This window comes from Ostrinia furnacalis, unplaced genomic scaffold, assembly GCF_004193835.3.
Source record: "Ostrinia furnacalis isolate ACB-3 unplaced genomic scaffold, ASM419383v2 OfSCF0074, whole genome shotgun sequence".
NCBI lineage: Eukaryota > Metazoa > Arthropoda > Insecta > Lepidoptera > Crambidae > Ostrinia > Ostrinia furnacalis.
The window spans coordinates 180787-208596 of NW_021130313.1; the positions used below are offsets into that span (position 1 = coordinate 180787).

The following is a 27810-nucleotide window of genomic DNA, read 5'->3' on the forward strand; positions in this document are numbered from 1 at the left end:
GCAAATGCAATACATACTAATTTTCCAACACTAAACATAATGTAGGTATATTACATATTTGCCAATAATGGACAGCCCTACCCCAGAAACCCCTCCAGAATAGATCTTCCAACGTAAACGTTGCGGTAAGTACCTACTTACTATCAAAATTGTTGAGTCCCATAGGCACTTTAGCATTAGTGAAATGATAAAATAATTAGCGTGGGACGTAGTCGAATGTGGCATCATGGTGTGGGAGGATCACTGAAGTCGGCGCGCGTAATCCGATCGTATATCACGGGGAGCACAAATTATTGCGCCAATATTTGTTTTAAATGTTCGGATTTCCGCAAAGATAGATGTACCTTACACTTGCGAGGTTAAAAGTATTACCGTCCATTATTAAGTGATATAATGTTCCTGTTTATAAAATTCTCACACCAATGTTAACCACGTGTTTGAATGAATGTGTTTTGTATATTTTGCGCGTCGATTCAGTTTCCGCGTCTATATTTTACTCATCATTTTATTCCCCCATTTCGTAGGTAAATAAGTTTTGTTTAGTCTGTCGCAATGGGACCATTAATGTTTATTCATAATTTATGTTCACAAGCGGTTGCAAGACAGAGTTAAAGGTTTAAAGGCATACAATATTTTCGTCCGTTTGGTCACAACGTCCAATAAGCGAAAATTAGATTTACAAAATCGGAAGGCATGTAAGTACTCACAGATTACAAGTAATAAGCTTGTTCCTCATGACTGAACACTGTTAGAAAGACGTTCGTCCAATCAGTCCCGCGTGTGGGTTCTTTATTTTTCACAGTATTAAATTTCCGCCATCCGAATGGTATCCATTTGATTTCTGTAATACGGTTCTCTCAAACCATTAGTCACAGCAAATCGGCCAATAGAATTGCCTGCTCCGTTTCTACCAGATCAATCATGCTCATGGCGCTGCTACAAGTGGTCCTCACGCTAACTTTTCTATTTATTTTTTATGTATACGTAATCTATTTTCTATTACTGTGTTACTACAACAATTTTGGTTAAACGAAATGTTGATTATAATTCGAATAAACAAGATTATATGCGAGTAATTAACGTAAATGAAAGTGTCTACAGTTGGCGTCGAAGAAATTAATCAGTTTGGTTGACATTCATAGCGTTCAAAATGACAATGAAACTCGAGTGATAAATTAAGTCACACCGTAACGGTCTTTGAAATAAACAAAGTAAGTTCGCAGACTGCTAAACTTATTGGAAGCGTTTTGATTAAGGCTGTCCATTCAAATTATCTAAAAGTTTCAAAATTATCTAAAATATCTAATAGAGTTTACGTTCAGCTTTAACAATTCTCGGCCAAGACTTGAAAGACAGTTAATTAATTGATAAGTTATTTATTTATACTTTTTATAATAATAGAAAGTTATTTATAATAATAGAAATTGTAACTAAATATCGACGATTCAGTCACTTTTCTGTGGCGCGTGGAGTGTTAAATCGAATCAAGAACCAAACCGCTTTACGACACTCTACAGAAAACATCAAAATCTTTTTAAGGGACGTCTCTCCAAAAGTTTCAGAGCAAAACAACGCAGAAAAGAAGAATTCGCATTTTGCATGAAATGTATACAGGTATACATTATTGCTATTCTGTAGGTTTATATGAAAACAGAAGCCTGGAACGGCAAGTTATAAATAAAATCGTTGACAACTTGAGAAGTTGAGACAAGGGTAGTCCCTCGATCACAGAATGTACTTTACTTGATTTAATACTAGGTGGATCAATATTGACAAAAAAAGCCTATAGTGGACGTTCCTATACAAAATGAGGTCAACTTCACTGGAAGTCGCTTCACGTTTTTACACATGCATTATGTACATGCATTTAATTTCATTTGTAGGGAAAAACAAAGGAAGCCAGTCACCAAGAGAATAATTTACCTGGGTCTTGATAAATATTAGATTACTTTTCGTTAGTAATGTTGGATAGTATCTCTTACTAAGTTTGCCTCCATGAAACTTCAGCTAAATATACTTACGAGAGAAGTTTGCTATAATGGACGTAAAATAAAAGGTGCTCCATTTATAACGCCACTATCCAATATTCCTTTATAATTTCTTCTGCCCATCTAACAATATTATTCTTTGCGTGTAGTTGAGAGTTTTACGACATTTGTTTTACTAATAGCAGTTGTTCTTCAGTTCTTGTAACTATAGGAAAAGGGGCTATCTAAAAGATATCGACATAATAATCGAGTATCAATATTATAATAAAGAGCAAAGATAAAGTCGTCAACTTAGCAGATGCGTACCTCTCCGTAACTATTAAAATTATCGTCAGCTATAAAGATAGTAATTTAGGATGCAAACGACATTTTTAGTGCCTCATAACAGCCCTTATGACCCTCTTCGATCAAACGTTGTTTCGGTTAGCAATGGCGAGTGAAGCCTATGAATGAGCTAATAAAGTAATATGACTCGCTTGGGAAGGAAAAAGAAAGTAAAAATACATTTCTTAAATGGTATTTTGATTGCTTTATTATGTTTCAAATACTCGATACTGCTATTCAGGGAAATTAGGGAACGTAATAAGACTTTTCAGTGCTATAAAAAGCTTTTAATGATTGCTTTACTATGTGTAAGCGAGTTTTAATAATACATTTTGTTTGTGTTTATCTTTTATAACCTTGAACGCTTTTCTATTTATTTTACCTTAATCATAAACTTTGTCACGTAACGAGTCCGAGGCGTGGTTCATACGTTGCGACAATTTCTCCTTTTCCCCTCTCTACTCTTCGCGAAGAGAGATAAACATAACAAAACATGGTCACGTGACGTCCCGTACGTTCCGTGTCCTTATCGAAATAAACATCTACAATTTATAAATATCTCCAACTAGCTTAAACCTTCTAAAGATATAAAACTTATACTAAACTATCCAGACAACTCTCCCCTTTGTTAAGTACAAAAACATGTTTGCTGATGTTTAGCTGAGTCGTTTAACGAAACTTTTATTTGGGATTAAAGTAATACGCCTACTCAGAGCAAAATGAAAAAGAAGTCTTAAAAATATTTTAGGCTTAAATAAAACTTTTCTGGATATTTTTTTATGCATAACAAGGCAGGTATTTGAATACATATCTGCCATGTAAGTGCCTATTCACTCTCGCCTTGAAAAGGCCCGGTTTATAGTGTTCATGATAACGTAAATGATGTTTATTACTTGTTGCAATATGATTGATTAACAATTATTTCAATTTAAAACCTCGCAAATCAAAATCAGCTGAGGCCTAAAATTGCCACTTTAATTAAAATTGAAATACAGTCGGCGTAAAACGAAAACGAGGGAAATATAAGGCTCGAAAAAGATTACTCAAGTTGCGATTACTTCTTTCTTTGTTTCGGCTTCTTTTAAATTTCGTCATTTCGGTAATAAAGTTGGTCTGTGAACATAATTCGGATGCCCTCAAAAAGCGGAGAAATGCGACGAAGAGTATGTAAATATTTAACCTATACATTTTACGAAAGAAGCAATTTAAGAGCTACAAGAGTCTTTGCATATGGCTCTAAAGCTAAACACACTTAATAAGTATGTAAGTAAGTACTTTTTGCTCGCCAAAAATACACAATATGCATTTGTACAAAGCTTTAGTGCGATAATGATAAATTCTAGAAATAATCACGAATTAAATTCCGTCTTCTAAATGTTTAGCAAAAAAAGAAAGAAACATTACAATCATATTGAGAATGCGTCTGTCGATTTGTAAAAACATCTACGAACTGTGTAAATTGTAATTATTATTATAAAAGTACGCGTAAATTGCACGGACTGTATAAACTGAAATTTTATTATTGATGAAACGAACCTAAAGCCAGAAGCATCCTTGTTAGCTTTTTACGCCCCTTCATTTTTCTTTTTAATTAAGTTACAAAGCGTATTTTTAAACGGTGTTTATTATTTATGAGGCTGGCATAAATAATTTGACCTCAAATAAAGCAAATAAATTGAATTTTTGATGAATGGTCTTTAAAAATATGTTGAATGATATTTTACGATAATTAAAAACATCTGTGTACTCAAAAATACACTACAATCATTGAAGTAATATTACTACGTATAGAACAGACATCGCGAACAAAATATGTACAGTGCGGGGTGCGGGGCGGGAATTTGACGGACAGCTGTCAGTCAAATCCATGACTATCAAGTTTCATAATTTATGGCGATAAAATCTGCACCAGAAAATGTCGTACTTCATTGATAGGATTGCACGAATAGTGACGTTCCTGCGGTCGCCTCATCATAGACATTGTGTTGTGAATCGATTGTGAAAATAAACAAATCCGCTAAATTGTGTTAAATTTTCATGGTGCTCAATAGCAAAAAGGTTCAGCTACTTACATTATTTTATTTTATTATATTGTGCGTTTCCTGTAATGTAATCTAAGCTCCCCTCCCTTAGACTAAAATTAGCCCTCCTAGACAAGTGACAAAACGTAGCAGTTGAAACATTCGAAATCACTTCGCTCTGCCGTTTTTTGGTGTTAGTTACTTCACTCTGTGATGCGATTTTAAAATTACAACTGGCGATTCCGAATTCACAACTGAGGGGACTGAGGCTAATCGTGTTACTTGTGCTACAAGTGCGTATGGGCTTCATACTGATGCTTAAGCCATTAATTATTTTTCTTCCCGATTAAAATCTAATGTAATCGATAATCGCCTTGAGAATCGTTAACTGGTATTTTCTAATTCGATAAAAAAATTACCCATCTCTAGTTTAAAACTGTCATCCAACAGCGCACGAAATATTATGAGTTATAGATAATGATACCATTACAGAGGCGACACTTCGTTTACGTTTAGTTTCTGCCTATTGAATTGGATACTGTAAGGAAACATCGTCATCATCATTTTAGCTACTGGACGTCCACTGCTGAACAAAGGCCTCCTCTAATGATTTCCACATCGCCCAGTTGATAGTGGCCTGCACCCAGCGTCTTCCTGCTATCTTCAGTCAGTCCATCTTGAGATTTTAGAAAAATTCCCACTCGTCACGGTAGGAACAAAGCTAGGGATGACCCACGCCTTCACTCCAGAACCAATAAAATAACTGAAAGTCAGAAACTTTCAGTTATTTTATTGTCTCTATTGTTAACTATCTCAGTGGTTGAGTACACGTATAATAGCTGTGAGGTAGAAGTTACGGGACTATTCCCACCTCTCCTTTTCACCGCTGCATCTCCTGTGTAGCTAGCACCTAGACTAGTTGATTTAAAGCCAAGGTATATCAGTTTTTAGGTAATGACTTAGTGCATCTAAAAATGTAAAACTTTCTAGTTTTTTGTAACATTGAAAAATCTAAAAAGAAGCATCATTTTTTTTACCAAGTGTTTCTAAGAAATTTAAATGGAAGCTTTTGATGACAACGTATTGCTTACTTTTTCAGCTGTCGAACGAATCACTTTTATACTCATAGGTCCTGTACATCGGTAGATTTGGTAAATAAATGAATCCATCCGGACTCAGAAACTAAAAAAATTAAAATAGCTGTAATTTTTTAATACTGGATTTGTCGATTAAATTGATCATATTACTGCGCCCTAACGGGTCGGACACTGGTGACCAGACACACTGTACAATTATTATAATTTTAGCCTATCTCGTGAGCTAGGTGTCAATAATTAGGGTGATTTACTAACTAACCAGTCGCATACGAACAACAGCAGTGAGATTCAAACAAGTTTGATCCATGATGCCGCACGACTATTGTGTGAGCCCACCCGTAACCCAAGCTTATTTAGCTTAACACAAGGGGCTGGACGGGACTATTAGTAATTTGTGCAATACAAAGTGCTTATAATCTTTAAAAAAATCTTTTTATTGCTGTATTTAACCTTCCTTTCGTATACTAATTTATGCGTCAGTGTCAAGTCTGCGATTTTTATTCTTTGAAATTTTCGTAAAATGGCTGCCGCCGCGGTGACGCCTTGTAATTAACAAATTAAAATTAAATTAGTGTTTTAAAGTGCATAAATGTACAACTTAATGGTAAAAAGTCATTCCTTGATTTTTACTTAATATGTATCTGGAGTTATTTGAACAGTATTTTCGTCTATAGGATGGCATATTTCAAAAAACAAAACTGCACTCAAGCGTGTTGTCACAGCAACCGCTGAGCACATACTAATTGAATTTCGGTCCGTGGACCTATTTACGTGCCAGAAACAGTCTAGTTGACATGTCTTCTCTAGTACGTAGTACATTATAACTCAATGACTACAATAGGGATGATGACTGGGTAATGAAATCGAAATTCTATTTAGGGCTGATTCTTCAATCGTCGAATAACTTTTAACTGAAAGATAAGTTTGGCACATTGATAGTCAAAATGACAAGTTTATTCTTCAGTTAAAAGTTATCTGACGATTGAAAAATCGGCCCTTAGTCCGTCAGAAAGATAATAAAAAAAATTGGACACATATTTTTTATTTTTTTTTCATATCATCTTATTCATGTCGCCTTCGTGCTGAGCCTGTGTGTGTCTCTGTCTTTCTTCTAAACCTCAATTTAAGCGTGACGTCATCTTATCTCGCATAATAATGGACGGCCAAGGTAAATAATCACGGTATAAGCGTGGTATAGTGGTGCCTATAATTGTATCCGATCACCAAGGGTCGGGTCTGATTAACGCGGCAACAAATTGTTATGGCCCATGTAATAGAACTGGGCCGCTGCCGGCGAAAATGGTTCTTAAGTAGACATAGTGTGGAAGCTAAGAATAATTGCCTTGCGTGGAACTTGCTAATAGTACTCTCATCAGATAGCAAATAAAGTTGGGATATAATCTTACTGCTCCCTCAGGATATCCTCCCAATGTCAGTGATTTGGAAACGCTAGTGTTTTTCCATTTATCGGGTAAATCGAAGACCTCCCGAAGGATTAGGACTACTAAACTGTGTTTTTAGGTATCAAGATAAATGTTAACTGTGTTTCTAGATTATCTTTTATGGAGATGAATATCGACGATGATGTTGAAACAAAACGTTGCAGAATTTGATAATTTCTGGAGTGTGTTTAGCAAAAACGAAATTGCGGCAAGCGGCGCGGAATAATCCGATGCTAATAAAGGTGAGATTATTAATATTAAATAATTGATAACATCGTGTGCGATAAGCGTTGGTAGAGGACGTAGGTAGATGCAGAGGCTTTGTTTCCACAGATATGAAATTTTGCATCGGTAGGCATGGGTTGTGACACGGGGCTGTGTGCATCCGGATAGCATCGTAGAAAATTGTTTTGCGACATATTGGATGCAGGTTTGTAGGCGAATCTATTCAGATTGTGGATCTTGCAGCCCGGTCTTTGTGTGTAGTGGCCGAGTTTCAGATTGGCCATACCCAAGTAGCATTCGGGGTTCTATATAGTATGTCTAGTCGTTCACATGTACTCCACAAGCTGTGTATGTCAGCTGTATACGAGCTGTATAGCTTGCTATAATGCTTTTATAGAACCAGTTTGGGCACAAATTAGACAGCCTTAAGTTCACTATGGCTGTACATTAGCAGTATAATAGCATTATAATAGCAGTTTAAGTAGTAACATCGGACTTAAGGCTGACTTACGGCACTATATGGGACGCAGTGTGAACCATACAACGTACGTGAGTGTAATAAAGAGTAACAAGTGGCTAAATGCACAGCTTTCAAAGTTATAAAGTCCGACAAAAGTACTCCAATGCTACATAAAGTTCACGTGTGTCCTAAATTATTTCCACATTTTAATATTAGTTTGGTATTTGTACGTGAGTGCCAAGAGGAAACAACTCGGGCGGATAATATAATCATTTATGCAAATAATAACACGGGTTTTAAATACTTAATAATGTTAATGCCATTGGGAATGCAACTTTATCGTGAAATGTATACATATTTACAGCTAAAATATTTACGCGCCTCTGTAAAAACGCGATATTCATTTTAAAATATTTAAAACTGGCTGAGAGGAAATCTACAATTTTCAGTTTTTGATATTGTATTGGCATTATAATTATACTACGGTAATTAATTATAACATGAAACCAAAACTCAATCGCTCTATCTGCGAATTTTGTGATAAATCTGCATTAATTTTGGAGATTTATTTGGTAAATATTTTAGGTTATGTAGAACAAAATGGTGGAAATGAAATACGGCTATGTGAACTGTTATAACTCCAATTTAATGCGGTGAGCGTATATTAGGTTCACATGTGTTCTGTTAGAATGCTGTTATCTATATTAAGTTCCACATTTGTACCACTACAGCGCTAATGTCTATAAATTTATTCTAATGTGAACTTATGTACAGCTTTAAGATGTACCTAGTTCAGGTCAATTGTGTATCTTTAATTCTTTCAAATACTGAAATTTTAGAGATCCGCAATAAAAATTATTAATGTCCGTTAAATCGCCTAGCCCAGGTACTAATAGTCAAGTATGAATACCTAAAGCATCAGACGGTAGTGTTCCCGGTTTAAATTCGTTTATTATGCCTGACAATTTATTCAAAGCGGAATGAGGAATACGATTTTCAATAGCCCATGTTCTTATTTTTTTGCTAAAGGTTAAATAATTGTCTAAATCAAAATTGTATTCACTATCACTAGAACTGCAATCATCACACTCTGATATCTGTATATTTTGAAGGGAACTTTCAGGTTCAGGCATAATATTTTCCTCTGCATCATGTACAGAACCACCATAAATACAACTAAAAACAGGCTTGGGGAAAAGTGTAATAGAATATCACATTCACATTCATTTTCAGCTTAAAGCAAATAAGAGTAGTACTTGTGGACAAATAAACTGCTATTGATGTTAATGGACAACACATATAGTCCTTTTAACAGCCTACAGTGCACATGCGAACCATTGAAACACTTTTGTACAGATAGTAAAAAAAGGTTATTTTAATTATCACAAACAAGTCCTACTACAGCTACTAGCTGTATAACAGTCTAAAACAAGTAAACATAACAGCCTTTGGCTTTATAAATGACCACGTGTGTTCTATTAAAATGCTAGCTCTATAACATCGTACAAGTAGGCCGTTAAACAGCGGTTGCCGTATCTCTACCCTCCTATAATGCTCTTAGTCAGACGGCTGACTAAAGGATAGTTGTTAGAGTATTATAACACCAACAATCGTATAAAAAAAGTATAACTCTACACTAGTCTACACTCCTATAAGTCCCTTAGACAGGTATAGGTGTAATTAATTGCAATAATACAGCTTATACATCACGAGTGAACTGTACTAATGCTTTAAGTACACATTGGAACTAAATGTGAACTCTTAAATGGAGTAAAATGCTACTTGGGTACCGATCACGTGGCATGGGTAGCAAGACTGACTGTTTGGTGAATACTTACTGAAATAAGGAAATAAATGCACATAATGCACACACAAACTTAAGTCTCTATGAAATCACACATCTTTTGATAAAAAAAATCTTATAAATAAAGAAAACGCAAAAAAAAAAACAATTCAGACAATATTAGAAAATTTGGAAATAGTATTCGCTGTTAAAGTCTCGAGTTACTGAATGAATCTTTGACGTTGTTAAGGATTCATTAATTTCCGCCCAATTTCGGATAAGCCTTTATTAATGTTTAATAATTTGGATGAAAGTTGTTTCAATTATTTCAGAATGAATCTGTTGAATAGCAATCGAAGTTTCGATGATCATCGAAACCGAATATTTCCCGGTTAAATTTAGTTGGGTATTTTCAACTTTGTAAAGCTAGCTTTTGATCACGGCGTTGTTCGTATTTCAGTCTGCTATAGAAAGTCGTATTTATATCAGGAATCAAACGCATCGTTCATGTATACTTTTATACATCACATGTATTTTTTAAGCATGTTATTTATTATTGAGTCACCAGAGTACAATTCAGCTTAGTTTTGTTAAATTCGCGTACCAATTATTTTTATTATTACGCTTATAACGTACCTACGTATGGTAACGTATGGACGATTATAGTATACATATGTAATACGTGAAACGTGTATCCAATTAAACGTCGTCCGTCCTTATTTCGATATAGTAGGTCAGAATTCGAGGAAATGTGGAAGCTCGGGATCATTTGCGTGCTCTTAATGTAATATACCTACCATCCCTGAAACATACGTTTCCGCTTTATATGTGTGTTTATTGGCTATTGACCGACTGTAAATGAATGCCATGTCAGTTTCTTTGAAGATTTGATGGAGGTCATTTATTAACACTGTTTTACCTCATTGAACATTTATTACCCTGTTTTTGTTGGTCTTATAAAAGTACCTTAACTTAAGCCCTGTTTCCGGCGGAGTAAAATGGGCTCGCTCCCTCATCCCTGGGATGTCGTAAAAGGCAACTGAGGGACAAATATGCGAACATTACCTAGGCCTTCTGCCCAGCACAGGGAGTGTGGGCCGAATTCTGCATTCGTCTCTGGTTAATTAGTGAGGGTGCTCCTGCAACGAAGAATGACTTGGTGCTGAGCTACCTAAAATTAATAAGTATAAAAAAAACATAATTTATGGAAAATAATTAAAAAGGGCTGCAACTATTGAAAAAATAAATTGTTACTTTAAACTAGTTTGTCCCGACAGACGTTGTCCTTCCTGCCTTAAGAATTAATATGGCCATTAAAGTTCTTCATTTTCTTTAATTTTTCGGGCAACTTTCTTATTTTTTCTTATATAAGAACCTAGGCTTCTCCTGACAATAAGGAACACAACAAAAAATAATTACATACTAAGATAAATCGGTCCAGCCGTTCACGCATGATGATGATGCGATGACCAAGGGAAATAGAGATTCATTTTCTACTACTTTTAGATATTTTGTGGTTTAGATCATAATTACACATCTATAATGTGGGATTACCCACGCGGTAGCGGATAACGTCACGCCCCGTTATTAACGGATCCATTTGCTAAATTACTAATTCAATACCGCGAATACCACAATTAATTTTTCATAGTGGACGACGAGACAGGCCGAGGCAAAATTAATTGGAAATTTCAGCGGTGCAACAATGGAGAGCCCGACCGAAGTCAACCTATGTATCCACTTTAATCAATCACAGCCCGCAAAATGTTTACCTACCCGTTAAGTACAAAGTTTTATTCTTTAGCTTTGTCCTTTTAAGATTTTCGTGACACGAAATGTCTATAAATAACTGTGATTTTCTTTGAAGTTATGAAAGGTGCCTTACAGCTGAAAATGTCTAAAAACATTTACATTTTATTTGAAGGCATTTCAATTTTCATTATTGTTACTCAAAAAAAGTAAATCAATGCAAATGAACAGTACTTATTAAGCAGCGGATAAAAAAAGCAATTTGTTTCAGATAACCAAGAAGGTTATTTGAAATAAAAGTGGGAGTACCATCTCTAACCAGAAATCTCAACAATACCTACTTAAAAAAATTAAATATGTCTTGTATTTTTCAGTATACCTATGTACTGGAAAGTGAAGAATACTGTCGAACAAATACCAAAGAGTTTCCTATACGGATAGATTGGACACTTGAACAGTGATTGATTGCGTACCTATAGGAGTGAGAAGTGTGAGGAGAGAATTTAGATTAACTGGAATTATTGTACTGGAACTCTTTGTAAAGTTTCTAAGGTATAGTTTTGTTATAAATAGTGTAGCTTTTTTATATTCTTGTATAAACTCTTGTTCTTGTTCTTGTAGAAATTATAAATTCCGATACAGAAGTTGCAACCACATTTGAGACATTCTTCTCCAATATTGCGTCTGAAACAACTAAAGAACTGAATTCATCACCAGTTCTTGCAGTCTCTTTTAAAATCCAATGTCACCGAGTGCCAGTGTCTGCTCCAGTTCAGGCATATAGATTGTAATACAATAATTAAAACCTTTAGAGAATTAAATATGAAAAAAACTGAGGACCTTTGGGGAATCTCCGTCAGTATAATTGGAACAATTATTAACACCATANAAACAAATGTTTTCACGCTACATTCGTTTCCACATATGTCTGAAATGCGAACGCGTAGTCAACGTATCACGAAGTTATGCCAAAGCTTGGTGTACGTTTGTCTTAACTACTTTGTGTAGGTATGCGGCTACTAAGCAGCAAACTCCCAAGGCTATCAGGAGTTCCAGATTTGGAACAATTAAGGGCCGCCGAGTGCTAATTGCATTGCCCAACTGATGGGCCCAAGTTTGTTTACACAGATTGATTAATGAAAGTCCAACGCTAAGAGGCACGAAGTCCGCACTTTCAGCTCGCTGCAATCGTCGTCCATAAAACCCGACCCAGTTATTTCAAGTTGTATTAAGTAAAAATAACTTACGAATGTTACAAACAACTTGTTTGTTGTGTAATAACGTTGGAAAATTTTCTGAGTGGTTTATTAATTGATATAGACAACGTAACATTCGTGACAGAACTCAATTCGTAAAGCTCTTTATTATAATGCATAAACTGTTTTGTAAGCACGAGTAACTTCAGGATAATTGACGTAGCGAAAACATCACGATTTTGAACAGAAATTGTTGTTTTAGGACTTAGTAGATTTCTTTTCAATTTACTTTTAGAAGAAATAAACTACCTAACAACATTTTAATGACTTAGGCTGGGTTGCACCATCCCACCTTAACTTTGACAAACGTCAAAAATTTGTCAAATTCCATACAAAAAACACCGGTTATCGTTATAGTTACGGTCAAAGTTAGGTGGTGCAACTCAGCCTTAATGCGAGTTCATTAATCAATACTATTAATTAATATTAATGTAGGTACTCACATTACGTTAGACATCATGTACTTAGCAGTGTCTAATGGAGAAAACAACATTAGTCACATATCTTATCATAGTAACAATAATAGAGCCTAATTTGGCTCTTGCTCGTCGTATATTTACTAAGCAAACATTATAGGAAACTTACCAGGCAAAGCCTTTGTATTTACTGATATATTTACAAGTAAGTATTAGCATTATATGTTTAACAAAGTTATATGCTTTGTTATTTAATAGGTGACTACCTACTGTTTTTTTCGATAGGATGAATCTTCTAACAAAGAAAAATCGAAAACATTTGCGGAATGAAATATTTTCATTTTATACAGGACGAATACTGCACTAAAATAAAATGCACTTTATGACATTTCCCCGGCGTGGTTCATTTACTTTTATTGTATTTTGTCCGGCGTTTCAAGTTAAAGCTGTGGTTTGTAACATTCTTCGGGATAAAGTATTTTCATATGTTGAGATTGGAAAAGATTTTTTTTTAAGATAGTTATTGAAAACTTCTAAAGCCTACTAAGTATATCGGAAATTGGGGAGTTTAAATAGGTTGTAGTTGTTTTTTATTTGTTTATAAGCAATTTACAGAAATCTTTTGTTCTGGTACCGTGCAGGGATTTAAATCTTGCTTTTTTTAAATGGTAAGTATGAACTAAGTAGGAGAAGAAATGATTCTGTTCTCAAATTTTTTTCGACCAAGTTTACACAGTGTGGTTAATAGGTATGAAAGCTTTAAAAATTTGCAGACGCCGAAGAATTAGCAAAGACGCTAAAGCTTTATAGTAAAGCTTAATTAACCCATAGCTTAGTAGCCGAGCACTAACGTCCCGGGCTTGTACCACAGCTTGTACTTGTAAAATTACATTTTAACGGCCAGTTGCTTCGGAATTAATTACTGTTAAAAATGTTCTTCGAAATTTCAACGTTACGTGATTAGAAATTTTAATAAAGCGAAACAAAAGCAAGCCGACCTCGGTCATCCAATGGTTCTCCCCAACCTTAATTAGGGCGATCGCCTATTGGGCAGTTCGTCTCATGCTGCGTTAGCCAATGTACGAACGACAGCACTTCAAGGTAAACACAGTAGGTAGCGTCTAATCCCGTTGTAATACAGGCTATTTTTCAACAAATGTGCTGTCGACCATTTTCATTTGAGAATCTTTATTCATGGATTGCCGATTTATACACAACGTGCTCTGCTCATGGATGCTTTAGACTGCCAACTCTCCGAGTTACCATGCCTACTTTCTTCTGCGGATTTTATGCTGATTTCATCTCTTATAGAACAAGTTTTAGTTTTAGCTACGGTAGAGACAAATATGTAGTTTGTAGGACAACAGAGTTTGGATTAGATTAAGATTAATAGAGATCGCTTGTTAACACCAAAATTAGGTTAATGTATCTTTTACTAGAACCGCAAAAAGCGGGCAATCAATATTTACTGTTTAATGAAGCAATATGTGGGTACCAACGTTATCAAAATGCAACTACCTAGAGTAGTTTAATGGAACAAGGTCAAATGAAATATTCAATGTTTTTGGTCAACGAATGCTCTTAAAACTAGATCTCTTAGTTTGGTATGTCTATTTCTATGGGTTTATCTTTTTATTTCGTATCACACATAAACATACTACATAAACTTTCTCTGGATCTTATTAGATGTTTTTGTTCAAACATAATAGCCACAGATGTTCCTTTGTTTTCTGGTGCTAGGTAGCTCGTTTTTATTTCGGTAGACAAAGATAAAGAGGATAAGGGCGATAATGTACCACTGAATTTTTGTGGAGAGTCCTCAAGAGTCCGGATACACGCGCGATGTGCCCCGGGGCGGAAAGCCGTATTATCCTGCACCTATAGGTATTTGAGTAGCTATTTGTTTACCGACGGTAACGAACGACCTACGGGCCTCCTCTTTATGGCTTTTACACGTGCTACTGATTTTTTATGTACTGTTCATTGCTCATTTAATGCTTATTCAGCAAGATATTTTGAAAAAGAGCCTGTTGCTCTGTAAATATTTAAACCAATCCAAGCAGGCACAGTTTTGCTGATTTTAATATGAAAGATTAACATGTTACAACAAGTACTGTATCTAATGCTGTACCTTCTACATAACGAGTTAAATACTCGATGGCCTGTGTCTTTCCCCTCACTGTTCAATAGCGAAGGTATTAAGTTTTATCTAAACAGTAGTAAGAACTTATTCAAATTAAACAACAAAATTTAACATACCTGCTACATTACGTCATCGTTGAATATCTTAAGCCTTAACTATATTATTTTTTACTTGTTTCAGGAATGGGCAATAAATTGGACTGTCACCTGGACTGACGTGGACGAGCGCCAAGAGCGCGAAGTGAAAATGTCGGGCAACGGGAGCGACCTCTCCGGCCTCGACGTGGCGTACTGCGTGCCGGGCGGCCAGGTGTTCCAGAGCATGTACACGCAAGTGCACGGCTACATCGCACTCGTCATCTGCCTCCTGGGCTCCGCCGCCAACTCCGTCAACATCGCCGTCCTCAGCCGCAAGGAAATGGCCTCCTCCACCAACACAATCCTCACAGGACTCGCTGTCGCAGACCTCCTAGTCATGCTTGACTACATACCATTCGCACTTCACCTATACACGGGAATCAGCTCAGAATACAACAAAAACTCATACGGGTGGGCCGTCTTCGTCTACTTCCATTCCATATTCAGCCAAACCTTCCACACTATTTCCATCTGGCTGACCATCACTCTCGCCATTTGGAGGTACATCGCGATAAAATTCCCCCAAAAGAACAGGACGTTGTGCAATCAAAAGAACACTAACATAGCAATAGGTGTGGCTTATGCCGTGTGTCCAATACTGTGTCTTCCCATTTACTTTGCTATGAACATCCAAGAGTTGAAATTGAATGCGAATGTGAATGAAACTATGAGTGATTTAGATGTAGTGAACTCTACCTCGAGTGGAGACAGTGAGCGTGCATACGCTATACAAATGACTGATAACAAAGATTTGTTGACTGCTATATTCTGGATTTACAGTGTATTTATTAAACTTATACCGTGTGTAGTGTTATCCATTTTAAGCGTGTTATTGATATTGAAAATGAAGTCAAGTGATAGAAGAAGACAAAAGCTTCTGAAGAAATCAGCCATCACAACCAATGAGGTATGTATTGGAATAATTATTCCACTCCATAGCTTTTATTTATGTTATTTCTATCCAAGAAATTCAATCACATTCAGCAAATTCCTTATTTTCTGTAGAGTGCAGATTAAAAGCTCTCTAGAGTCTAGATGCAGCGTTTTGAAGAGAGCGCTATTGGCACTGAGTCATTAATTATTTATTCGGAGCTAAATTAAATACTGCCGGCAGAAAATGCTGTTCGAAGCAGACAGTCCCATTGAAAATAATGCAATAAAACTATAAAGTGTACTCGCTAGATTTTTAAAAGTACCTACCTACCTATAAATACCTAATTGCATGTAATGTTTATGAAAAAAATGTTCGAACACTCCAACGTACAAATGACACACGAGTCGTGTATAAAATTTTGGATTTCATCGATAAGTTATCATGAAAACCATAAATCTCTCACTATCTTTTGGGGAAGGCGTTCGAATTTGTAATTTTCTTTTACTACCGAAGCCCTTAGGCTTAAAAAACCCTTAAGGATTCTTAAAGGGGTTTTGATTAAGTGGGGTTTTAATATTTCCCGTAAAATATTGTTTTGCTACGAAAGCTCGTGGAACTTCTCCAAATAATATTGTTGTAATAAAATTACACTTCGGTGTACCTTTACTGATTGAATGAATTAAACATCTGAATTCGCAAACCTACTTACATAAGTATTGTATCTTCTAACTATAGTAGAAGTCTTACAACTCAATTTGTAACACTAGCATCTTCACAAAATTAGATGACCTAGGAAAGGTCAGTCAATTTACAAAAACAACGATTGTATTCTTGGAAAGTTACCGTGAACTAAAATGCTATCATCGCAATTCTACTTCAAATATAAATAATAGTATACTTAAGTAGTCTTGCAGATCCAAAAGAGAAAGGTTTGTTTATGTTTTTCAAATTGCACAGTGTTGAAAATTCCTGTCTTGTCAAATCCTGTCTAAAATGTATCTATTGACAGAAACGAGTGGCGTCGTATAGATAGGCGACTATCCTCAAATGCAACAAAATAGATGAATTACCGTTTTACACAGGGAGAGAAAACCCGGTTGAACGAGGACGGTGGCAAGCGAGGCGGCGGCGGGCGCACTGACCGGACCACGAGGATGCTGGTGGCTCTACTAGGGCTGTTCCTTGCTACGGAACTGCCTCAGGCCCTCTTCGGGTTGCTCACAGCCATCGCACCTCACTTGTTCCAGATCTGTTACTATGCTTTTGGTGAGTATTTTAGTTCCTTTTTTCTACAGTCTTCTTCTAGGCTTTGAATTATTTATCTTTCTTGGCACCTGATATGAATAAATCATGTTTATTTAAAGCTTGCTATGTCCCAACCAAACGGTAGTGTCTAGAACAAATACACATAATTTATATCGTGCTTCCCAATGGGATGCTAACCTAGAATTACCGAAATGAGTCTCACACGTAAGCCTAGGCGCAGACCATCGACTTTTAGTTGTCCGATAGTTGGGCCCGATTCTAATTTGTATAAAGAATCGGTCGATACCAAATCGGTGTAATGTGCGTACCTTCATACATCTCCATACTGATCCAACTATCGGCCAACTAAAAATCGGTGGTCTGCGCCAAGGCTAATGTGACCACTACCGTCTACCTCTACCGTCTGGTCTACGGAGGCATTTAAATAATATGAATTTTAATCCGTAAGCGCGTTTCACGTTGTTGGCCTGAATGTAATACGTAATAACCAAAACTTGGGTCCTTGATTCGAAATTTCTAGAACAGTACTATCTAGTCTAGGGATTTGGAATTTGATCTAATACGTAGAATTAAGGATGACAACCTAGATTAATCAAAGATCTGGAATAAATCAGAAGAATTTGATCAGAATGTCAATTTTGATTTTAATAATCTCATATTTTTAAACTTGGGTTTCAGTGGGTTAATTTAAATCATTTCAAGTCAAGTCGATTCTTTTCAACTATGGCAATTGATCACTGATAATACCAATCCTTATTAATTTTTATACATAATATTGAAAGTTCATCTAAGGGCTTAACAGAGGATAAAGTTCCATGGAAATAATCATATAATAAAATTAAAATGCTGTCAGCTGTCACCGAGATGTTGCCTTTGGGAAGTATCGTTTCTGCCACTTCATAAAGTTTTTTTCTGATATAATATTTCCCGGGAACCAGCATGAAGTTCCACTGTACATTATTTCTGTGTGCAAAAGTTTAAACAAATAAATAACTGTATAAATTAGATACAGCTACAAATACTTTTGTTTTTGTTGTGTAATCTATTTAACGAAGTCTAGCTTTGACGATTAAGCCCACAGATTTTCAGAGAATATCACGAAAGTTTTAACATTAAATAACACTGCTATCAGTAATTATTTTAACGAAGTATTTTGATAACATTTGTTTGTGTTGGTCTAACGAGCGTATTTTATTACTCATTAATAAATATGAAATACAAAATGTTGAACCACATTTGTTAGTAATGAGTAGGAAAATTTTGGAATATGGTGAAAACTCCCATGTAGGGTTTAATCAGGTTGTTGTTCAGTGGCCATATAAATCTCGCTTAGTTCATTATCCGCGGCTTCTTTAATATACGCATGACAATGATGCATATTCTAATTAAATGAGGAATTTATGGCTTTTATAAACTTGGTGTAATGAATATTGTGAAATACGATACTTACGTATTTTCGCAGAAATTAAATGGTAGTGCCATTGCATTGCCAAAAACAAATAAACGTGTTTACGTAAACATCTTTTGTTGGTAAGTTTTATAAGTGGTGAAATATCATAAACTTTATTCTGTCGCAGTCGTTTATAAGTATTGAATAAAATATTATTAAATTAAATATTTGACTCTACATATACTTAGTTGTGGGGCATCGTCGAAATTTTAAGCATATTGGAACATTCAGTTTGCTAGTCACTTTTTGTTTATTTCCTATGTTCCTAATTAAGAATATAGGTATTTCAAATACATACTTACATAATCGCATTATTTCGTGATTTAGGTATACCTAATTAAATATATCCGAATCATGTCTAGTCCTCGCGAATTTTCTTGTGAATCCCTTAATTTCTCGTTCCCTCCCACCTTAACCTGAACACGCGCACTTCGGATAATTAACAGCCAACCGTTGTTAATCTTAACCCTGCGTGCGGCAGCAAATTATTTGTTATTTCTTTCCCTGCTTTGTTAATACGGTGTAATTCCTTAAAGTTGTATCAGACAATTTTCTACAAAGGAAGTTATTGTGAAAAATTTGCTTTTGATTAACAAGGGCTTAATTTTAATAAGCTTATTAAAATCGGTTTGCCTAAGGTGGGAATCGAACCCACAACCTTGGCCCACGACCCTATGCTTGCTGGGCGACTGATCTAGAGATGTAAATTTTAACGCATTTTTTAAATGAAAGTGGATTTACTTTAATTTTCATCACTATCATCTGTTACTATCTCTCTCATCATATTACTAAGAAACTATCGAGTAAAATTTTGCATCTGCATCAAATAAAAAAAAACATTGTCATGAAAAAATCACCTAAATAATTAACTTTTCAAAGATTTCGCTCAAAAGCTATAGATATTCATATAGCTTTTAGTACCTCATAAGTAAGCCGAGAAACTTTAATGAAATGCAAGTCATTAGGAATAAAAACATTGTGCGAATTATTAGAACAAAACGTTGTCCAATGGGCGGGAGCGTATCTACAATTACTTTCGGCAAAAATGACCCAAATTAGGGACAATAGCGAAGTGTTTTGGAAACGGGAAAACGTGGTGGCCACTCGGAGAGTTTCGTTTCACAACCTCTGACCTTCCACCTAAGTGCCAGATTGTGGTAATGTCTGTTATTACATTTAGTACTTGATGTGATTGAAGTTCACAATATATCTCAGTAATAGCTAAATATACCATATTAAGAGCAAAATGACGATTTATAAGAACTATTTAGTCTAAACAAATAAAGAAATTTTGACTTTGACTTTACCATTTAGGCTTTAACATGAAAACCCTTTTGAAAGGCACTAACAAAGGTGGATAAGTGTGAAAGGACACGGCACAATTGTTTCCGCGATCACTTATCATTAAGGATATCCTAACGGGACTTTCAAAAGGCCATACTGGAAAGCCGCCTGTGATAAAAAACTCAATAAAACACATTTATTTCTGTAAATAGGCTTAAAAAAAGCACTTTTACATAAGATGCCTACACGTATATGAATAGGTATAATAAAATTAGGGTATGATACGTGTTGGGATGTTGAGGTAAAAGCTCTAGATTAGGGTCGACTCATGTTGACCATAGACTCAATCTATTGAGATCAAGCATTGTAGACTATTCAACATTTATTATTATTTTTTAAATTGATTACCAACATGACATACAGTAACAAACACTACAAAAAAGAAACAAAAATGGGCCTTTCTGGTACGTATACTTATAGGGTCAACATTATATTGCTGTATAAAAAGTTGTGTGGTTAGACCCTTTATTATTCATCATTTTGATGCAAAACATTCTACTAACTAGTTTTGTAATATTCGAGTATTAGCAGTAAGTATTCGATCGATAGGGCAATTGTTGGCAGAGCCGGTGACCGTAAGTGACACATAGTTTTGTACGCGCGCCCTCGAGGGAATGGTATAACTTTTAATGGTTACCTCGGGCAACAAACTATTCATTGTACCGGCGTATGAAACTATACTCTGTTGAAAATGTTTGATATTTGGACTATTAATACTCCTTCACTTTTAATAAACCCCTGGGATATTAATTCCAAAAGGCTGACACAATACCTATATTGGTTTTCTGGTCGGATCGATTAATAAATAAGTAAAGTCTTATCCAAAATAGATAAATACGAGTAACTACTGCAGTTAGTGCAAATAATTTCACCCATATTTCTGCAGTTTGCTCAACGGAACCCCAGAGAGAGAGTTCTTATGTTATATGTTTCTTTTAACATAATGGGAATGAGAGCAAAAAATACATCCCCATGACACTTTGTTGGCGTAGAATGCCTTTTTCTGTATCTGTTTCATAACAAGCGTGCTTTACGCTTTTGCTACGTGTAGAGAGTGCCTCTTTCGTGGAAAGGGCTCTGCTAAGTCATCAATGACATGTGCCAAACACACTATACTTAATACGTCAAGTATTTGAGTGTTAAGTCAAAATTGAGCTAAACATTTGTAATCTCACGTCATCCATCAAGTGATTCAAGGGTTGGGTTAGACGTAGGTTTGGAAGTGATGCCGTTTTAAACAAACAAGTCATATTTAGAAGTAGATATGTTCATTCTCTAATGAGTATAAGTTCATTAATGTCTAATTTGTGAATAAGTACTAAAATACTGTTAAATGCTACAGAGCGTATAAAATGTGACTAATAATTCATGCCTATTAATATTATTACGTGTTTTAAACATTCCGCAACGAAACGATCAAACAAGCCTTTACGGTTATTTCATACTGTATTCATTTGCATTGAAAAGCATAAAATATGAATCCGCTGCTTGGTTTTTACGAGAAACTTTATAGGTGCACTGCGCGGGTGGTGCCAGTAAAATAAAATGTCCCTCTAAAAGCAAATATGAATGAATTCAGTTTGTAACCATTTGATTCTAAACTGATTTTTATGACTTACTCGTAACTTTTTTACACTAATATTTTAAAGATTTGGAATTTTTTTTCATCATTAGAATTCTTAGGCTAGCCTGTGACCTATGGATAGATTTATAAATTCTGTAGAGCGAAATTAACGCGGGCGAAGCCGCGGGCAAATTCTAGTAGTAAATAAAACTACAAACATGAAAAAGTTTACGACTAAAAATAATAGCAAAAGCGTTTAACAATAACTAAGATTTATAGGCACGAGACGTCTTGATTGACTAGAAAGCAATTAATCGTGAATGTTGAGACTCATCTTCGAAATTACGGGCACAGTCAGTAGTCCTTAACATCTACTTCAAATGTCAATCTTAGTTTGATTTTGTGTAAACTCATTTCTGCTGCTTTATGTAATAAATAAGCATATCAAAAAGTTATTTTATGATCTTAGAGTCGAGTTTATAATACTATGCGATGTCTAGCGCTTGGTAACGTGTAGGTCCCTTCACTCGTCGACCGTCGCGCCGCCCTTGCCCTTGTTCCACAGGACTGCTCTGATCTTTCTGATTCATACATAATCTAGTTTTAGACGTTCTAGTTTTGAGATAATATTGACATCATCACATACTTCGGTAAAGAAATAAATAAGATACGAGCCAGACAAAACCAAAATGTTATTGTTTATCTCTGTGTTACATACGAGTTAACAGATTTGTGATTTCCCATTCCATGCAACCATTCTAGCAAAACGTTATGAAAATCCCCAGTCAGTAACAACAGAGTAAGTCATACTCTGTTGTTTCTCTGTTGTATCTGTTGAAAGTCTTCAAAATACCTAAAACCTAGAATCTTCTCGGGCAGTCAAAACATCTGATTTGCATTTTTATTTCAGCTCGATGTCATATAGTCTGTTATTTTATAAATACCACAATGTTGTTACAAAAGAAACAGAAATAACGAACTAATCTTTGATCATCGTGTGTAAGCGCCGCGATTATTCGCTCGGAAAATTTAGTATTATTAGAGGTCACGCCTATTTATGTTTTCGTCTTTACTGGCTTTTGGAAGTAATTACTGTTAATATTAGCTTTTCAAATAGCGAAACGTGTCTGTCGCGGCCCTCAATTAAGATCATTCATTATCCATTTTAAGCAACAAAACGCAATTTAATATTGTTATCTATGGCTAATTAATGGAGTGGGTTTTGTATAGGGAGTTGGGGAAAAGACTTGTAATATTGGGATTAAAGAGACCGAAACGAAAACTTTGTTCTCATGGGGATTCAAAGTCGTTTCAAATTAAGATACAGCTTTGAGAAAAATATTAGAATGGCGGAGAAATACCTACTTACATGAAAACAATCGTCAATCGTTAATTTTAATTAATTGCCATTGAAATATTTTCCGAGACTTTCTATCAAATAGGTAGAGTATTAGGTATAATGATTTCAACAATGGTGGAGTGAGTGTTGAGTCATTTACGTTATAATTTAATCTCAGCTGTCACACAGTGTCCGTTTTTTGCTAATTATCTCGTCCTTTGATATTCCACTCCTGTGATCATGACATTGCCACGGACAAGTGGACACGGGACTGCTTCAGATCTCATTAAATACTTTTGAAGCTAAGCTGTATGTACAATGTACCTATCTAGTTCGTGTATGTGGGCATTCGTATGTCGTGATATTTTCAAAGAATGTGGGTGTGGCTACTAATACAGAGGGTTTATTTATTTATGACTTAAATGTCACACACATTTATCTTATAAATACTTACCTATTCGATTAGTTCGTAAATAATTGCCTTTTTTAGTTGTTTACATGGGACTGAGACAAAGTTAGATAGGTAGGTATAAATAAATCCCCTGATCTTAGATTGACAGCCAAAATAGAGCTCACCTTGTAAATGTATGTTTTATTCATCCAGACATTTTATTAGTGGTTACACAATGTTTAAATCAATCCACTTAATAATAGTTTGTTGTTATTTGTATTACTCGTATACGCACTAAACATTGTACAATTCACACCTGTGAGCTACACTTGGGGTCTCTCAAGATCTCACTAATTAATTAATGGTAAAGATAGAGCGTAGTCGTCATTTTGCTTTTACTATCTATTACTTATAATATTATGTCGGCATAGATTACACATTTTAATTATAAGATTTTCGTTTATTAATTAAATTAATATTGCGTTTCTGTTTATAAGGTTATCTTAATTAATCGAAATACTAAAGTGAAGGAGAGAAATAAGAAAATATTTGAGGGATAAATGATGACCTTTAACTAAAAAATAAGTAAAACTCTTCGGAGAGCTCTACATATTTGTTCAATTTTGGGACAAATTCGTTCGCTCCATTTTAAAGTTAAAGCAGTTCGGAACCAGATGTGGGACGTAAGTAATAGCTTCTCCGTCTAGTCTGGCTGAAGTTGAGCAGCGTCCTTCCAGCGCTGACCTCCGGCAGATGTCGCCGGCCCAACACTTGGCGTCGAGCCACATATTTTCTTATATTACCTCATAAAACGCCCGATTGTGATAGCGGTACATTTTATTTTGCAATCACACTTGAAAAGGAGATAGGTATTCAACATATCACGATTATTTAATACAGGCATACTTTGTGACAAATGGTCAATTCTGATTAATTACTTACCTATTTATCTTTTATACAGTTTAATAAATTGTAAGGTGTGACGGTATCACGTCTTGGCGATATTTCATGAAGTGCGCTAACTGAATACATAATGTATTTCAAGAACAGGTAATTTAAGATAATAGATAAATTAACTAAAGAAATAAAACGTGATACCACCACTAATAAGTTAGTTATTGAAACTCAGTTAGGTAACTTGTTTCGTATACAGCAGCAACTTAGTTGGTAGTGTTGGAACTCGCTGAAAGTAACATCATATCTGTAACTTTCCTCACTTGTTGGAGAAGAGTAACAAAGTAAGTAAGTTCTTTTAGCGTGTTGGAGATACCCTCAGGTACGGAGGAAGCGAAATAATTAATGCTTCTGAAAGAACAATCTATAACCGCGGCTTCGCTTGAGTGAATGTCGGTTTGTCTTGAAATATTCTTGGAATGCTTACGGAACTTTAAATGGTTAATAAAATAAGTAACTTACCAGTTGGAGTTTTCCTTCAGTGCAAAAACTTTTGAGCACCGTTTTCGTGGAAGTGCTCGGTGGAGCAGCCTTTGTCCAGCAGTGGACGTCCTTTGACTGAAACAAAGAAATTTCAGAATTTAATCTTGAAATCCGGAGGTTAGCTACCTATTATTTCTTACGGAAAACTTTTAAGAACAGGCAATTATTTTGAAATTGCAGATAGTTACAATTTTTGAGTTCAATCTGTTTTTAACCCCCGACGAAAAAACGACGGGGTGTTATGATGGATTTAATAAAGATAGTCTACACTTAGGTATAAGTACGAGACGCTATTGTCCAAAGCACGTTGTTTGTCCACACGACAAATCCCTTGACACTCGAAGCACGCTCGAGTTTAGCGTTGCAATGTTTTTATCATTTTACAACAATTTAGAACACAGAACAAGAGATTTGTCACTAATTTAAATAATGAAGCATTAAAACACATCGAGCATGCTTTATAACCTCCATGAATCTCAAAAAGACGTTACTTATTTACTGTGCGTAATCCTATTTATAAGTTACGCATGTCAGCACCTTTCTTTCAAGTTGTGAATAGTGATGATCTTCAGGAGGTAGATTTTACGAAATGGTTTTTATATAAAATATCACAATTAGCTTAATCAGTTTCTTATGCTGATACTGCACTTTGAGTGAAAAAGATAAGTAGAGACGATATTTTATACCTATAAGTTCTGAGAAGCTAAAATAGATTTATAGTAGGTTCCGATATAGCACTGGGAGCACTGCTCAGTGCCCCACACCCACCAGCTGGAGTAAAGTAAAACCTGTAATGATCTGTAAAAAAATTAAAACCTTCTTGCTAGATTTGTATGGACTTATTTATTTTATTATTTATTATTTATTTATTGACAAAGATCTACCAACAACACAACTTTACATAAACAAGTAATGCATGCAATGATGACAAGACCAAAAGATGTGTCTTTATAGGTAAATACAGCTTACATACAAAATAAAAACTTGACGACCGAAAGTACAATACTAAACATTATGTTTAAATTTGATTAATAGTTAAATTACATTCCACTTATCTAAACATTTCTTCTTAAATGAGTGCACGCAATCATGAAAGATGTCGATATCGCTATCTTTTAAATCGTTGTATGTTTGCATACACCGATGTAGGGGAGCATACTTCCCCAGGTTAGTCTTACAATGAGGTAAGTTGAAGTTACTAGTCAAGGGATGTGATATGGAACAGTCAGGTTAATTTGTTGAAGTAGGTTGGGACAATTCAAACCACCATGAATAAGTTTTTGTAAAGTGACGAGATCTAAAAGTTTACGATTATATAAATATTTACGTATTTTTATGCCTATTATAATGTTCAGGATATAAATTCTTCTTACTTGGCAAGTAGGTACCTATGTATATCTCGAAGACTGATTAATACCCAAAGACGAGGTTAGCTTCTTTTATAATTCAACAAATAATGTAGGCAATTGATTCCAATTTTCAACAGACTGATATTGATTCAACGTGTTTCGTAATGATAAGGGGCCAATAAAAACGTCATATCATGCCGCCGTGGGCCAAGGTGTAACCCTGCGACACGCCTTATTGTATTATGACAAATGGTGCTGCCTTCGTAATTTGATACGTACCTTTTATTAATACAAACAAAAAGGTACCTAATCGACGCAATTGTAAAGTATAGACTTGCCAGAAGTACTATTTACTTATGTTTTTATTATAATAAAATACGTTATCTTTAATAAAAACCATATTAAGATCTGTAGCAATCAATAAATCTATTAATTAATTAGTTAACTCATTGAACTAATTAATTAGCTAATATAAGTTGTTATAAGTAGGTACCTACTCGTAACACAAGTCGGGCTTTTTACAAGATTATTGAAGACTATCAATAAAGCCTTTCAATATAACGCCAATTATTATCTATCGAAGAACTTTTATTTAGGGAACTAGGCAAAGTTTATCGAATGTAATATTATATGAATAGGTATTATTAAGGATAAAATTGTTCATTAACCGAAACGCGTGTAACAGCCATCGGAATTCATACCAGTAGGACTATCATCACTATCCTGAAACTTGTCACTTCAAATATTCCAAACGTTTCAATTCTAATCCATATGTCAATATCGCACTTGCTAATAGCAAGGGCTAAGGAAAACTTATTCCTATCTCTAAGTAAACTCATGATTTTCATTTAAGATGAAAGTGTCAAAAGCGTGACCGATGACCGTACAAAGGTAGCGTTTAATTTGGTATTATTCCACAGACAAGTTTAATTTTCTACTTCACGAATTTGAAAAATTTTACCTAAACCTTAATTGGTTATGTGACAAATGGATCGGATTAAGCCGGAGTGGCACACGGTACGTGTTAGGATTTGGTGGCTTGCACAGTAGGGTTGCAAAGTCTATTTTTTTATAAATTTATTTTGCTATAACATAATGGAATCTGGAATTACCAGACAATCTGGCAACAGTGTTATTAAATTTTCTGTAACAATAACAGCAAGATTGTTTACTGATATTTTTTATTGTAATGAGATTTAAAAAGTATTTATTGGGTTTTGTTAACCGACCACTTCAAGGAACTATAGAACTAAGAATGAAGAAAGAGTGAATTGTATTGAATTTCCAAACACTCTCACTAGAAAATGATGCTCTCCACTAAAGTTCACGACGACCGGCACAGATCTGTCCGTCAATTTCTAACGCGCTAGCTGAGAGACAAACGCCAAGCAAAAACTGGGCCAGCCGGACACGGTTCAATTTGCCCGAACAAGCGTCAACGTTTCAACCGGATCCGGGTTTGAGTGAGAAAACCCTGTGCTCGCATCATTTAGCGTATAACGGAATCGTAATGCGATTACGTGGCAATTAAGAAGAGTCGGCCTACACAAGCATCACGTATAAGGAAACCGAGTTATGCACAGCGTTCGCGTACGTTAATAATTCCTTATCAAAATATTCCAAAGCGTACATTCTGTGATTACAGCGTAAATGAGTACCATGTCTAATGATGTTAGAAGTTAATATCATTTTGCCATGGTAATGTAAGATTTATTCAATTAAAGTCAAATCTATTCGGAAAATACGATTCTTAAT

The 27810-nt window shown here is 35.2% G+C and overlaps 1 protein-coding gene across 1 annotated transcript in view; it reads left to right on the forward strand.

Moving 5' to 3' along the window:
* msR (myosuppressin receptor) overlaps nt 1-27810 on the forward strand; it is a 50844-nt gene that overhangs the window by 15666 nt on the left and 7368 nt on the right. Inside the window, exons 2-3 of the mRNA XM_028301043.1 lie at nt 15085-15948; nt 16998-17181. Of these exons, the coding sequence (XP_028156844.1) occupies nt 15151-15948; nt 16998-17181 (982 nt within the window). The 5' untranslated portion in view covers nt 15085-15150. The remainder of the gene's footprint in view (nt 1-15084; nt 15949-16997; nt 17182-27810) is intronic.